The sequence below is a fragment of the Euleptes europaea genome, chromosome 1 (assembly GCF_029931775.1).
Source record: "Euleptes europaea isolate rEulEur1 chromosome 1, rEulEur1.hap1, whole genome shotgun sequence".
Lineage (NCBI taxonomy): Eukaryota > Metazoa > Chordata > Lepidosauria > Squamata > Sphaerodactylidae > Euleptes > Euleptes europaea.
The window spans coordinates 128371804-128388580 of NC_079312.1; the positions used below are offsets into that span (position 1 = coordinate 128371804).

General features: G+C 40.6%; 1 protein-coding gene across 1 annotated transcript in view; it reads left to right on the forward strand.

Annotated features, from left to right (window-relative positions):
* The window catches only part of GGA3 (golgi associated, gamma adaptin ear containing, ARF binding protein 3), a 42667-nt gene that overhangs the window by 6743 nt on the left and 19147 nt on the right, over positions 1–16777 (forward strand). Inside the window, exons 2-3 of the mRNA XM_056857590.1 lie at positions 7491–7575; positions 8804–8879. Of these exons, the coding sequence (XP_056713568.1) occupies positions 7491–7575; positions 8804–8879 (161 nt within the window). The remainder of the gene's footprint in view (positions 1–7490; positions 7576–8803; positions 8880–16777) is intronic.

Consider the following 16777-nt stretch of genomic DNA (forward strand, 5'->3'; position numbering starts at 1 on the left):
AACATTTTGGGACTACCCTGTGACAGAATTGTACATTGGTTTAGTACAACATTTGTACATTGTGACAGAATTGTACATTGGTTTAGTACAGCAATTTACAGGTTCGTGTCAGTCAAAGGGTCTGTAGAAACTTTGTGGAAGTGAACTGGCAATTATCAGTGTCTTTGTGTGTTTTGGGGTGGGAACATAACCAGTGCAATTAGTGATGATCTTGACCAGGGGTCCCCAGACATTTTGAGCCTGGGGGCACCTTTGGAATTTTGAGGGGCAGTGGTGAGCACAACCTCAACATTGCTGCCGCAGGAGACAGAACAAAACAAAAAATGGCTACTGCAAGAGGAGGAGTCAAATACCTCCCTCCTCGCACCTGAAAGGGGAATGGAAGTATGCATTGACTATGGGAAACCCCAGGTGCTTATCAGCCCTCCTGATCTTCCAGTGACCAGCTGATGTTGCAGCTGTGGGAAACCCTTTTATTTGAATATGGGTATTCAGTTAACCCCACCTGTTTGGAGAGAATTGAACAATGACCAAATAGAGGCCTATGCCAAGGCCATCAAATCAGTGCTGAGTACTGAGGGTACAGTACAGTTGGTAGTTTGTATCATCACTGGGAACAGAGATTACTTGCATGGAGCAATGAAAAAGCTGTACTGTGTGTGGGCACCAGTCCCTTCTCAGGTTATTAATGCTCGAACCATCACAACCCATCTCAACCAACTTAGGAGCATAGCGCAGAAAGTTCTGCCGCAGTTCAACTGCAAGCCGGGAGGAGAACTCTGGGGGTGTAGACATCCCTTTGGAACAATTATGGTGATTGGAATGGATGTGTATCATGACCTTAGCAGAGGAAAGCGCTCTGTGGTTGGCTTTGTGGCAAGTATCAATCAGACTTCGACAAGGAGGTACTCAAGAGTTGAATGTCTGCCTTACAATGGCCCTGCCCACTTTCCATAAAGTTCAGCAGTTGCCAAGGGAAGTATCAGTGGGAGCCACATTGGAGAAAGGTGATCTTAGCCCCGGCAGTGCAATCTTTCTAGTATGGGAATAAATATTATAGCAGAGAAGACATGAATGCCCCCCTCTTAAACACCCCCCATCTGATTTCTTCCCAGATATTACAATTATATTTGAACCAATAAACATGAAAGAACTGTATGACCAAAACACATTATCTCTGGGGCCAGGCTGATAGAACTGCTAGAAGTATATTAGTGTCCCTAGCACCGGGGTCCCCAACATGGTACCTGTGGGTGCCATGGCACCCACCAGCCCCTTTTCCTGGCACTCACCAAGAGTTGTTAGAAAGTGGGTGGGACCGCATTGAGCACTTGGCCAGGAGGGCTTCTGGTTGGCCACTGGAGATCCAATTAGCCTGGCATATAGAAATAATGTTGTTTCAGGGACAACAGAAGTCATTCCTCTTTCCCGGTGTATTGTTTACAATTACGCCCTTTTTCTTTTCCCTTGGGGCTCCTCTGTGTGTGTGGCTCCGTCTCCTGCAACAGCCCTTTTGTGGTTGCACCCACCACCCTGTGTCAGAATTCCCAAGGTGCCCACGGGCTCAAAAAGGTTAAGGACTTCATTTTTCTACATTGCCTGTAGGATATTCAAAGCAATTTGATTAGTAGGAGCATAGTTTGCATCAGGCTACATTGTGATGACTATGGGGGTTACCGCACTTGTATTCCCAGCGATGTATTAAGAGTTTGAAAACGTTATAAAAATACTGTTCGCACTTCGTTAGGCCCCTTTAGCTGTGAAGACGTCTTCTAACCATTTATAAGCCGTGGTATCCAAAAATCCTTTTAAAGCGATGTTTTTATAAGATTTTCAAACTCTTAATACATCGCTGGGAATACAAAGTGCGGTAACCCCCTATGTTGAAATGAGGCTAAATGGGAAAGTCTATGCCGAATCCCTGGTCTCACTGCACTTACAGTGCAGAATGGAATATCCTGAAAATCTCAACTTTTTTCAAAAACAGGTTTCTTATCTTTAAGGCTGCAAAGATAAGTTTGAAAGTTAGTGGACAGTTGGGGCAGGGTTTCATTGGTCTACATAATTCTTTGATATTTCTCATGAAGTATTGCAGAATAATTTATGCTAAATAATCAAATATATGTACATTTGAGTAATGTATAGAAGTAGAATTGTGGATTATTTTGATGAGAATCTTGACTTTTAAAAAAATACTTGTTAAATATACACTGCTTTGTGTTTGGAAACACAGTAAATATGAGTAAACAAGGTCTGATCTTGGAATCTCACTTGTGCTACAAAGAACAGGATTTCCTAAAGTAGTTTTCCTGACCTTTGTTTGTGTAAGTGCATAGGAAGGAAATCTCCAAAGGGTTGGGGCAGAAGAACTGGGAAGAAACATGTAGCTGCCTTTGGCTTTTCTTTCTTTCTTTCTTTCTTTTTTTTTGCAGTGTATCTCTTCTATCATGGCAAGCATGTAAGTAGGCCAGGCACTCTGAGTATAATTCTCTTCTGTTGATTGATTTGTAGAGTTGCCAACCCCCAGGTATTAGCTGGAGATCTCCTGCTAATTCAACTGATTTCCAGGCAACAGAGACCAATTCTCCTGGAGAAAATGGCCACTTTGGCAATTGGACTCTATGGCATTGAAGCCCCTCCCCAAACCCCGCCTTTCTCAGGCTCCGCTCCAAAAACCTCCCACCGGTGGTGAAGAGGGACCTGGCAACCCTACTGATTTGTGAATGTTTAATATTGATTTTATAGTTTTAGTAATAGGATCCAAACCACATTTTACTAACTTGTCAACAAAAATATTATGTGGAACCTTATCAAAAGTCTTACTGAAATAAAGATAATGTTGTTTGCATCACAATCCAAACTTCCTGAGGACCTCTCCCAGTGGCTTCATGTAGATATTAAATAGCATGTGAGATAAGACCAAACCCTGAGGAATCCCGAAGGCCAATGGCCATGGGGCAGAGCAGGAATCCCCCAGCACCACCCTCTGGGACTAGCCTCCCAGATAGGACTCAGACCACTGGAACACAGTGGCCCTTAGTCCCAGCTCCAAGAGGCAGTACAGTAGGATACCATGGTCAATGGTATCAGATGTCACTGAGAGATCTAGCAGAACTATCAGCGTCACACTCCCCCATCTAGTTCTTGGTAGGTTATCAACCAAGGTGGCCAAAGAAGTCTGTATTCCAAATCTTGACCTAAAGCCAGATTGAAACGGATCTAGAAAATAAGTAGGGTAGTAAACCTTTGTGAAGTATATTTGATGTTGTATATGGGTGAATGCAGAACACTAATGTCAGAAACTGTAAACAGTATCTGGGTGATATTACAGAGTCATAGAAGGATGTACAGAAGTGATGTGAGAATTATAGCAGTATGGGGTCTTCATTTACATTTGTATGTGCATGAACAATGGCCACGGCAGTACATACTAAAACAGTTGTGAAGTCACCAAATGGAACAGTTTTTTTAAAAGTGTAAGATCACAAATAAGATCCATATGTGTGAAAGGGTAGGCTAATACAAAAACGTATCAGCTGATAACTTTTATTTATTATCCCTGGAATATTAGGGATGTTTGTGAAGTTTCTAGAGGCAGAAAGTAGACTGCATTTTACTGGTGGACTACTTGATATTTTCTGATGGTCCACCTCACACCTCCTAATTGCTGGACCAACCTGGCAGTTCTTAACTTTTAAAGAAGATTTTAATTCAGAATTATTTAATTTAGATTAATTGTGCCTTAAATGTTAGAAGATCCTGAGTATTTTTTATTTATTTATTTCATTTTTTTTAGCTCAGCCTTCCTCCAGGAGCTCAGAGTGACAAATATACTTACTTCGTTCCTTTTTTATGTATTTGAGGTATATTACGCTGAGAGATAATATCTGGCCAAGGGCATCCAGTGAGCTTCATTGCTGAGTAGGGATTTGAACCCTGGTCTCCTTAAACCTAGGCAAACAACCTTGCTTTGCAAATCTGTAAACAGATCATTAGACCCTGGGGATGCTAATAAAAAAAAACATGCTAGGCTGCAATCAGCCGATTTTTTTATGCATATATGTTCACAAAGTTAAGTTATTCAGACAGTTTGGCAGTCTGCGTTTTCGTTTGTCTGGTAAGATTTTTCTTTTCCTTCTCTGTTCTTCTTAGCTGTGATGATTACCTTGATTGCATTTGTTGTCTTTGTAATATAACCCAGAGGTGTGTTGTTCTGCCCAAAGAATGAACAGTCTTTCATTCTGTGACATTCTTGGTCAGTTCTGTAAAAAGCAGGTTTAATCAGCTTCTATGCTGATCTGTGTAGAACAAGTGAATGACAAATCTTTGTTGATACCTTGGGTTCCACAATTGCTGCTTACAAAATCTATGAAAGGCAGGCCTTGGAATAATGAAGTTTGATTCTTGTTTCCAGTGAGAAATAGAAACTCCTCCAGTGAATACAGCAGTGCCAGCTACCAAACAAGAGTATAATCTATGTTCGAGAGAATTTTATGATTCCCCCAAAAGATTATCAGAAGAAGAGTTGGTTTTTATATGCCGACTTTCTCTGCCACTTAAGGGAGACTCAAACCGGCTCACAATCACCTTCCCCTCCCCACAACAGATACCCTGTGAGGTAGGTGAGGCCGAGAGAGTGTGACTTGCCAGAGGTCACCCAGCTGGCTTCATGTGTAGGAGTGGGGAAACAAATCCAGTTCACTAGATTAGCCTCCACTGCTCATGTGTAGGAGTGGGGAATCAAACCAGGTTCTCCAGATCAGAGTCCACCACCCCAAACCACCGCTCTTAACCACTACACCACACTGGCTCTCAGGGGCTCAATAATGAGAGGATCAGTAATATTTTACAGCTTCCCTGAAAGATAACTTGCCCAGTGCAATTGATCTTCTCTTGCTATCTGCAGCTACAAATGAACATAGGATGTGCCCTAGGACACAATCCCAGTTCCAGGGGGCCACAATGAAGCATATGAGTCTTGACCTGTGCTCCACACAGGCTGAGAACCTGCCCCCTGAGTACTCTGCAGTGTGCAAGACTTTCATGGCAGACACATAGGCATTCCTTGGCAGATGAAGTGATATGAAAAGGTAGAAAACCTGAAATATTGTGCTACAAGAACAAGGCCCAGAAATTCCAAAGATTTAAGAGCTGTCTGACACTCAAATTCCAAGGGTGCTTTAATGTGTAGGTTTTCTAGTAATCCAAAAGTAAAACAGCAAGAAGAGACCAGAAATGCTATGGCACTTTAGAGATAAATTAGTTTCTTTGTTGTGGCAGGAATTTTTTTATAGGCAAGCACCTTCATTGTCATTTATATGACAATACAGATGTCCTGGAGTCGGCAAGCTAACCACTGGAGGTGAATCATCCAAAACTAAGCGCTGTTGTTCCATTCAAATTAAAGGGACAAAAGTTCTTAATTTGGGATGGTTTGCTCCCTTGGTTATTAAGTGGCTGCAAAGTGCTGTTTTGATCCTTGCAATATTACAAACTGTTTAAGATGGTTGAGTGTTTTCAAGTGCTTCTGCACTTTGACTATTCTATGAGCAGTGTTCCATGAATAAAACTGACTATGTATCTACAGCTCATTCCTGGGGAAATTGGCAGACATGGAACAAAATAGCAAATGGAAGGTGATGAATGAATATTTGCTTAACTTTCTGGAGGTCATTGGTTCTTGTGGGTTATCCGGGCTGTGTAACCGTGGTCTTGGTATTTTCTTTCCTGACGTTTCGCCAGCAGCTGTGGCAGGCATCTTCAGAGGAGTAACACTGAAGGACAGTGTCTCTCAGTGTCAAGTGTGTAAGAAGAGTAATATATAGGGGAGGGTATGATGCCTGGGATGTATGTATTTAAATATATAGTAGTAGCTTAGGGTGCCTTGGGCATGCCGCATTATATTCCTTACCCTGTTGTGTGCACTTTATTTATGGTCCAGATGTATGGCTATTCCTTTTTATTGTCTTGGTTTTATTATTAATTTAATTGTTGTCGAAGGCTTTCATGGTCAGAGTTCATCGGTTCTTGTAGGCTATCCGGGCTGTGTGACCGTGGTCTTGGTATTTTCTTTCCTGACGTTTCGCCAGCAGCTGTGGCAGGCATCTTCAGAGGAGTAACACTGAAGGAGACACTGTCCTTCAGTGTTACTCCTCTGAAGATGCCTGCCACAGCTGCTGGCGAAACGTCAGGAAAGAAAATTCCAAGACCACGGTTACACAGCCCGGATAACCCACAAGAACCGATGAACTCTGACCGTGAAAGCCTTCGACAATATTTCTGGAGGTCATTTTTATAATATGCTCTTCATACTCAGATGATTTGGAAACAGTTTCATGACATGTCGCATTTGAGACTGATCTGAAGTATATTGAAGCCAAGGAATTGGTTTTAGATCTTGCCTCCTTCTGAACATGGGGTTTGGGGTTCCCATTGTAACAGAAACCCTAAAACCTTACTAGGGCACAAGAGTAACACCTAAAACATCTGGGAACTTGGACACCTGGGGCTTTACATTTGGATGACCCATTTATTTCCATTCCACACTAGACTATCCCAACAGAGCTAAGAATTTTTGGACAAAGGACAGTCTGGTTTGGGCCAGACCACCTACTTGTCATGGAAGTTCTGAGCCATTAGCAGATGCTTTATGGGGATGGGACTATATTTAATAACTCTCTGATTGGTAACAGTAGCCTCTGACATCAGAGGTGGGGCTTTGCATGCATTGGCTACATATCTGGACATCTGGGCCTTTGTCTTCAGTTTTCAGTCTTCAGCAGAAACTTGGTCTACAGGAGGTTGGGTAGGGGTTAAGGGCTCCTCCAGTATCTTGTTACTGCAGCTAACTGCACATACTCTGAGAAACCTGCTACAGCCTAGTTAACGTGTACTTAGCTAAGTTAGTCCAACTTTATTGTTTTTTATTTGAAAATCTCTGTGCAGTGTATCTTGTGTGCCTTCCCTGTATTTTGATTTGCCCTTTTCCCACCACTTTTCTTAATCCAACAACACTTTCCCTTTTCTCTCTCTTTTATTAATACTTTTTTTTTGCTTTGCTTAGTACCATTTATTTCTCTGTGATATTTCTCTGAATCTCTTCCCTATGTGCTAGACTGCATGGATGCTACATAGTTGGTTATAAGGTATTTTTTAGGGTTTCTACCCTGTCACTTCATTATTGCTCTAGTCCTGCACTAGAAGGGTACTTTCTTTGTGGGTCAGTCTAAATGTTCTCAGGAGGTTCCTGAGTGGTGGCAGCTGATTACCAGGGTGTTTTCCAGGGAACTCTGGCTCTACAGGAGTTTCCCAGCAAGGAAAGACATTGTTCCCCCCTTCCTTCCAGAGCACATACTCTGTAAATTATTTTTGAAAGCAAAAAAAAAGAAAAGGGCAGAGTGTGCTAATTCTCAGCCACTATCCTGTCCAAGAGAAACAAGGTGCTTTTGTTTGTGTGTTGACTTAACACACTTGTTCTTTCATTTTGTCAGATAAAGCCACCAACCCTCTGAATAGACAAGAAGACTGGGAATACATTATTGGCTTCTGCGATCAGATCAACAAAGAACTTGAAGGGTATGTGTTCAAAACTATGCAAACAGCCATTCAGGGTTTCACAGTAGAAGTTGAAAGTTGGAGTTCTCAGTGCTTCACTTAGTATGATTCATGAGCCAGCTAGAAGTGGGATAGTTATTCACTATAGATTTTGATAGGCATTAATATTTTTTAATCTTCTAAACATGAAAAAGTAGCAAAAAAGCTCTAACTGTAAAAGAGGCAGACCACTTTCAGACGCTGTGACAAAGGAACCAAAGGCTCATTCTGTCATAGTAATCACAACCTCTGGCATCTGTGTCGAGTTTTTATGCCTCTAAAAGTGTTTGCTTATTGTCATAATAAACTGTCATGAACCTTGACACTTCTGTGAAACTAAGAAGTATTATATTTAACCTACCAAGGAAGTGAAGGGTAGAAAATTACATTGTGTCACGACTACATAGTAAGTTTTGGGTTGCGCTAGCAGTCAAACAAAGGCATTCCTGATTGCTGGTAATCTGCTTGACATACCCAACAAAGTAAGGACAAAACATTTGATGTCAGTGAAAGATTTCAAGGCTACAGAATGCTGGGTGGTTTTTTTTCTGTTACAACATGAGCCTCATAAGAGGATTTCATAAAGCCTTCTAGAGGGAACTGGTAATCAACACTGTCATTGGGTAGATCATTTTGGAGGACCAAAGTAAAATCTTTGGTTGCATCCTGTGATCTCCCAGCAGCTATTTCCAAGCCCTGGAAAGTTTATTCCTGGGGTCATAAAATCTATGTGGAGTAATAGGCAAATAAGTGGAGGGGGACTGCAGTGGGAATGACAAAGGGAGCAAAATTGGTCCACCTCTTGCGTGATCAGAAGTTAGCAGACAAAAGAGGAAGAAGAGAACCGTTTTGCTCCTCCCCCCCTCCCCACTGCAGCCTTCATCTTGCATGGCTCTTACTCAGTGAGGGTCCTGCAAATCCTGTAATAAACTTTTCTATCTGTTCTTGTAGGTTATCCGGGCTGTGTGAATGTGGTCTTGGTATTTTCTTTCCTATTGTCAGCAATAGCTGCTGAGGGGAGAGGAGCCTGGAACAGTGGGAATCGTTGTGCTGGGTCCAGACCCTTGACACTCTCAGCATTCTTTCTTCCCCTTTCGTCTTTTTTAGCCTTTATATTTGCAGAGCGTACCTTAAAGATCTGCTTGCAGCCTATGCAGTGACAGCTGCAAAAGCAGATGGAAAATGAGAATTTTCTACTCATTTGTTTCAGTCCACAGATAGCCGTGAGATTACTGGCTCATAAAATCCAGTCACCACAGGAATGGGAGGCAATCCAAGCTTTGACAGTAAGTACCCTTGTAAAGAGTCCCCCCTTCCAGTATGGTGTAGTGGTTAAGAGCAGTGGTTTGGAGTAGTGGACTCTAACCTGGAGAACTGGGTTTGATTCCCCACTCCTCCACGTGAGCGGCAGTCGCTAATCTGGTGAACCCAGTTGGTTTTCCCACTCCTCCACATGAAGCCAGCTGGGTGACCTTGGGCTAGTCACAGCTCTCTTAGAACTCAGTCTATCCTACCTCACAGGGTGTTTGTTGTGAGGAGGGGAAGGGAAGGTGATTGTAAGCCAGTCTGATTCTTCCTTATGCGGTAGAGAAAGTCGACATATAAAAACCAACTGTTCTTCCTGATGTCTTTGCCCAAGAGGTAGAAGATCTTTGTTGTAGAGAATAGTACAGCATGAATTAACTTGATCTTGGGTGCCAGCAACACATCCTTACACTTAAGGATCTTTTTTTTTAAATTTAAAGTTTATTAATTTTCGTACATAACAATAACAAAACATAGGTTTACATAACAACATCAACTTCCTCATTCCATTTTTGGTGCATTTATAATTGCTCTACAATATTGTATACTTAGTCAATACAGTAGGGGTGAAAGGCAGACCTAGTACAACATTATACCTAAATTAAAGTTTATAAGAGGACCATATTTGAAGTATGGACGCCAACTTAGAGTAACTCACATTTTGATGAGTGTCATTGTTCGTTACATACGTAATAAAGGGAAACCATCTTTTTAAGTAGTTTGAATTCGCTTTTGCATCCTCCGAGGCTCTGATCTGTGATGATATTTTATCCATTATCATTAACTTTCACACTTTGGAGTACCCATTGTATCAATGTTGGGATGGATTTCTTTTTCCAAAACAGTGCTAAAAGACTCTGTGCTACCAAAATCAAGATTGAAGTAAGCTCCTTCTTACATATGTCTTCATGTTGGTCATCATGTAGATGTAACAATACATCAGGTAGTACCGGGTTCAATTTATACAAAATAATTTTTTCTATTTCAGAAATAATTTCCCCCCAGAATTCTTTGATTCTAGGACATATCCACCAAAAGTGAGCAAAGTCTGCTTCCCCCCCCCCGCACCCTTTCCAACATTTATTTGGATATGTCTGTTTTATCTTATGTAGCCTGTCAGGCGTCATGTACCACCTGCTCATAAACTTGTACGCTTGCTCTTTAATATTAACTGCAACTGATCTGAAGGGATAAGCTCTCCAAATTTTTTCCCATTTCTTTTTGGGATGGCCCCCCCCATTGTCTATTTCCCATTTGCTGATATAAGATGGGGTCTGTGGGAGACTTTCCAAAAGTATCTTATATAATTTGGCAATAATCCTCTTATGATACTCTTGCCTATTCCGTGCCATTATTTCGAATTGTGTTGGAGGCCTGTGCAAACTTGGTTGGATTTGGGGCGTGTGGATGAAATGTTTCAATTGCAGAAATTGGTATCATGACAGTGCCAGGGGGGAAAGCTTTTGTTGTAATGTGGTCTTGCTTTGGATTGTCTTTCGCTCCATAATATCTTGAATTCTATTTATATGAAGTTGCCTCCATATATTATAGTTGTCTCCCTCTTGTCCTGGAGGATACAGTGCGCTTCTAGTGAAAGTCATTACTGGTGATATCTCTGGTACCAGATATTTTTTATATTTGTCCCACTCCCTTAGGGTGTTCAGCAACATTGGATTTTTTCCATGTATTTGGTGCGCTCCAAGCCAGACCAATTCCTCCAGGGTAATATTGGTGCATGAGGCTTGTTCTGTTTGAGGCCATGAGCCTTTTTCTATAGGGCTTAAGTAGTTAATTATGTTTTTTAGTTGAGCCGCTGCATAGTATAGCCTCAAGCTAGGCACCCCCAGACCACCTATACTTGTTGGCATTATTAAAGTAGAGGTCTGTAATCTTGCCTTTTTCACTTTCTAAATAAATGTGTGAATAAGTCTTTGCCATATTACAAAATCCTTTCCCTCAATTTTAATAGGAAGAGTTGTAAAGAAAAACAAAAATTTGGGTAAAATAATCATTTTGACTAAGTGAATTCTAGAGAACCATGACAAATTCAACTTAGACCACTCCATAAAGGATTTTTTAATATCTGCTATTAATGGGCCATAATTTAATTTATGCATGTCATTTATGTCTTTTGATAAGGTGACTCCCAAGTATTTCCATTTGGGGGGCGGATGGTCTAATCGGAGATTTGTTTTTAACTGTAAAATGTTCTATTCAGACATGTTTAGCGTAATGATATTAGATTTTGAGTAATTAATCTTATATCCTGCTATAGTTCCGAAAGACTGGATTGTTTCCATTAGACAGGGTAAGGTAGATTCTATTTTTGTTATGTATAGAATAATGTCATCTGCGAACAGACTTATCTTATACTGTGAATCATCAATTTTTATTACTTCTATTCCTGCATGCGTTCTGATAGCTTCAGCTAGGGGTTCAATTGAGAGAGCAAATAAAATAGGGAAAAGAGGACACCCCTGTCTTGTGCCTCTTTGTATTTTAAACTCAGTTGATTTTAAGTTATTTACTGTTAAATATGCCGTAGGTGATTTATATAATGCCTTGATGGTCTGGCAAAAGCCTGGGCCAAAATTTAAATGAGCCTGGGCCAAAATTTATGGAGATACGGACTTTCCAGGCGATTGAATGCCTTTTCTACGTCCAATGAAATAATAGCGGTCTCTAAGTGGTTATTCTCAGTGTTCTATAATATTGAGAGTTTTCCTGATATTGTCCATAATTAATCTGTTTGAGATAAAACCTGTTTGGTCTGGTGATCTATACTGATGGATAAACCGATTAAATCTAGTGGCTAGCAATGATGTAAATATCTTAGCATCATGGTTAAGGAGGGATATTGGGCGGTATGAAGATGCCAAAGTAGCCTCTTTTCCGTCCTTTGGCAATACAATGATCCAGGCCTCACTCCATGAATCAGGAATCTTTCCATTCTCAATAGCTTCATTAAAGATTTTCATCATAGGTTTTATTAGGATACCTTGATTTTTTTTTTTATAAAACTCTGCAGTGTATTCATCCCTGCCAGGAGTTTTATTATTTTTCAGCTTTTTAATAGCTGATTTAGTTTCTTCCTCTGATATTGGGGAGTCTAAAAAAGATTTGTGTTCCGATGTCAATTTTTTCATGGAGCACTGCTCTAGAAATTTCTCAATTTACGTATGATCTGGGTTGTTTGACGTATATGGATCTATGTAGTATTGTTTAAAAATTTCTAAAATCTCTTCATTTTTTGTTTTTATTTTTCCTGTCTTATCTTTCATTGCATCTATCAGATTAGATGCCTTCCGCTGTGCTACCCTTCTGGCGAGTAATTTGCTAGCTCTTGCACCTGATTCCTAATAGTTTTGTTTCATGAATAAGAGATTTTTTTTTGCACCGTGTGTGATTCTAACACTTCCAATTTAATGCGTTCATCTTAAGAGCTTTTTATATGTTTTCCTCCCACCAAATTTTTTATGCCTGGTTTCCAATTTCTCTATGGATTCCAATACTGTCTGTTTTTCTTTTTGTTTTTTGTAGTAAGAAGCCATGGAAATTAGTTTACCTCGGATTACAGCCTTGAATGCGTCCCATACCACTTGCGATGTTACCCCGCAGTTCTCATTATGCAGGAAAAAAATCTTTAATACTCGTTGTTTCTGAAATTATCTCTTCCTTCATTAAAAGAGAATTATTCAGTTTCCAGTCTGAGAATTGCTGTTTATTTTCCTGTGAGCTCAATGAGCAGATTACCCAAGCGTGGTCGGACCAAATGATTGGTCCAATATCTGCTGCCATTAATTTAGAGACTTGGGTCACCGGGATTATTATAAGATCTATACGGGAATAAGTTTTATGAAAGTTAGAATAGAAGGTGTAGTCTCTCTCTCCCCTGTGCAAGATTCTCCATGCGTCGCAGAGTCCTAAGGTCTCTAATAAATCTTTAAAGTTTGATTTTACATTTTTAAAATCTTTAAAGTTTGATTTTACCTTGCTCTTTTATATTTAGATTTATTCCATACAGGGTCTGGCGCTAAACTAAAATCACCTCCTATAGCTAGTTCTCCTTCCCCGAATTCAAGTAATTTAGAAAGCACTTCTTCATTATACTTAAGTTGATGATCATTGGGTGTGTAAATAGATCCAAGAGTAATTTTTTGACCATGGTGCATACTTTTATAAATATAAATCTTCCAATTGGGTCTATCATTGAGTCTTGTAACTGGAAATGGTAATTTTTAGAGATTAGTATTGCTACTCCTCTTGCCTTAAGAGGATCCAGGGGCCTGGAATTGTTGGGAAAACCAAGGTATGTTAAGAAGTCTCGAGGAAGCAGTTTTTATATGTGTTTCTTGTATAAATAGTACATCTGGTTTCTCCTTATTCAAAATTAATGAAATTCTTTTCCTTTTGATCGGATTATTCAGCCCCTTGCAGTTATATGTCATACACTGGACAACTGAACCTGTCATTGAAGTTTTTTGAAAACTATTAGTATAGTTATATCGTGATGTAGAGCGCATTCTGAATGTGATTTTGTGGTTCTGTCAAGTTGCACAAATCTGAATTTCTTTCCCCTCCTACATAATGTTGTAGTTTTGATCTTTAGTAGCATGGTGTACCATGCTTGATGGAACAGGAACGTAAAACTAACAAATGAAAAAAACCTGGACATTCTAAAACAAAACATTAAGAGTGTCAACAAGCACACCTGAAAGCAGGTGTTTCCTCTCGGGAGTGAGGAGGTTCTCATGACCCCCTCAGAGAGTTCTTGGAACTTCCTATACAATGAGGAGTAAAGTCTTTGGGGAGATGTGTAGGTTTACACACTAGAAATGCTCTCCCCCCGCTCTCCTATCTGTTCCTATATGAAATTGATAGATATTCTATAATCAGTTCGAGCCCTCTGTCAAAATATCCTGTGAGATCAGCTGGACCCCTAATTTAAAACCTGAGAGCAGACAATCAACATTCATCACATCTGTGGCTAAGTCTTTCGTCCTAGTCAGCTTTACTAAAATTATAAGTATAATAAGACCATCATTCAATGAAGCAGTTAGAGTCTACAGTCCTCCTCCCCTCATAGTTAACTTATGCTAATTGGGTTTCAATGTAATGAAAATACTAGGGTAATGTTAGTCATCAAATCAATGAATTAAATTATTCAACCTCATTTTAAGAACTAAGTTATCCTTTAGTCAATTTAAGAGCCCATAGCGGCCGGTCACAACCACGTTTAATCTGAAGTGGCTGTAAGCTACCTTAGCCTCAAGATTTGATTTCAGGCCTTATTCCTGTCTTTGTATGTTTTCCATGGCCTAAGTTAGAAAATTCTTCATAATTAGCTTAAACTCTCAGGGCAAAGGAAATATGTTTGTTGGTCATTTTATAACTGGAGAAAGCAACGTGGTTTAACACAGTTGCTGCTCCAGTAACTGACTTATCAAAATTTATAAAGCACTTTGACTGACCCAGCAAAAATGATAAAATTTATAATAATCTCCTAAATCATCTGTGACTAAAACATGCTTCATATTCAGCTTTTGTATTTGGGTTAAGAGAAATCTGGATACTGGACTGTTGTAACCCTAAAAACCAGTTGTTGTATCCCCCTCCTTGAAGATTAGCCTTCTTCAAAACACAAAAAGGCCCTAAAACCATGTAGAACGTTCTTCACACTCAGTTTTCAACTATAACTAAAATATGCTTCACATACAGCTTATAACTAAGGAAGTCCATTATAATAGAATACCCTTCTAGAAATGCTCTTCCTCAATGCTTAAATATATCTAGACCCACTAAAAGATATCAATTCCTATCCTCCTCTTTTTTTATAAAAACAAAATTAAATAAGTGTAACAAAACATTTGCAGCTGTATCTTATTTCAGACTCCGCTGCACCCTTTTCATACATAGAATACACTTCTGTTCTTTTTAGCTTTGCGAAAACTAAACATTGCCTTTTGACTCAGCATTAACCTTCACCCAAATAAAATATGCTTAGTATACAGCTGTAACAAATATAGCTCTGAGGCAGTATGTCCCTCAGAAATTATACAGTACAACACAGTGTTTATAACTGAAACATGCTTCTTACGTAGTTATTACTCTTGGGTCAAATAGAATACTCTTGTTAGCCAGCTTTAACCAATTAACTTACATATAACTCTACACTCTTCAAGGGTTGGCCCACATTAAGACACCGACCTATCTATAACCATATAAAGGGAAGGCCTTAGTGATCTCTATTAACTAGAACCAATGCATTTGTACTAAGAGGGAGCATGCACAGAACTCTCAAGCGAGTCACAGCTCTGCGGCCCATCGGCCAGGTTTTATTCTGGAGTTAGACTCAATATAGAAACAGTTTATAGGCATGTCAAAATATATGTCTGAAAAGCAGAAACCTGGAACCCCCGGCTCTGTTTCAAACGATCGCTTATGCTTTGGCGAAGTTGAGGTTGGAGTCGAAGCGTTTGCAGATTTACCAGGCGAAGGATTTCTGGTGCCCAAATCATATAGCAGTTGCTTTCCTTGTTGCTCAGCAGAGGCCGTGAAAAGGTGGTTGTCATACGATACCACAAGTTTGGCGGGAAACCCCCATCTGTATCGGATCCGGTTCTCCCGTAGGGCCTGAGCAGCCATCTTAAGCTTCTGCCTCTTCCAGAATTTCTGGGGCAATAGCTGCAAAAATTTGTATCTTCTTTCCCTTGTGGGTTAGGGTTCCGCTCTCCCTTGCCATTCTGAGGACTTTAGCCTTTGTCCTCTCGTGAGTAAAGCTTGCCAATATGTCTCTTGTAAACCTTGGGGACTCTTTGTGTGAAGGGCCCACCCTGTATGCTCTATTTATAACTGGAGCTGTGCCTTCTTCCAAGTCAAGCACCCCCGCTAGCCAGTTTGAAAGAAACAGTGCTGGATCGCAAGGTGACAATAAGGAAGTGTTCGCTGGTGATTGCCCACTACTAAACCTCCTGGTGAAATTGACTAGCAAAGGACCGGGCGATCTCTCTGGCTCCCAGGCATTTGTTCCGCAGCGCCAGAGATCTCACAGCGGATCTCTATTGAAACGCTAATGCCTGGCGAGCAAAGGAATGAGAACGGGGGTGGGTGGGAAGGAGACGGGGCTTGCTCATCCGTGGCCCGACTGGATGCCCTCGCTGACACCTCTTCTCCAGCCGAAAATCCTCTAAATCGTAAATTATTTTGCCTTAATTTAGCATCCAGTGACAGTACCTTATGAAGGAGGTCAGATTATCTCCGTTCTAGGTTTTGAATTTTCATTTGGTTAGAACTGGCCATGTCCTTAGCCTCCCCTGCTGTTGCTGCTGTCTCCAAGAGGCCTCTTTTGAGCTCCATTAACTGCGCATTGATTGGGGCCAGCAGGCTCTCCATTCTGCTGATTATTTGTTGCTGTGTGTCTAAAGAGTTTCGCAAGATGCCCTCTTTAAAGGCAGGCACCTCGCTGGGTCGGCTTCTCCTTTCCTTTGGCCACCCTTTTTTTGCCTTCATGGTTTGCAGCTTTTTCTTTGTTGAGTTCTTTCTGCCCAGCAAAGAACAGCTTCGGATCTGGTTTTCCTCTGACAGGTGCTGGTTGATCTTTTGGCCCTTTCCTGACCATTTGGATGTTCGGATGGGTATCTAATAGCCTTTTATTTTATAAAAAAGAGCGGGAGGAGGGCAGCAGTTCAAGGTTATGCTACCATCCGGTTCTGTAGCCCCCTAGAGGCTCCACTTAAGGATCTTTTTGAGCTCCTTCATAGCCACCCTTCCCAGTGTCAAGTCTCTTTCTGATTTCGGCTTGGTCTCCAGGGAGTTCCATCTTAAATTAATTTGAAATGGTACAGGTCACAGTTGAGGTGCTCATAAACATCCTGTGCTT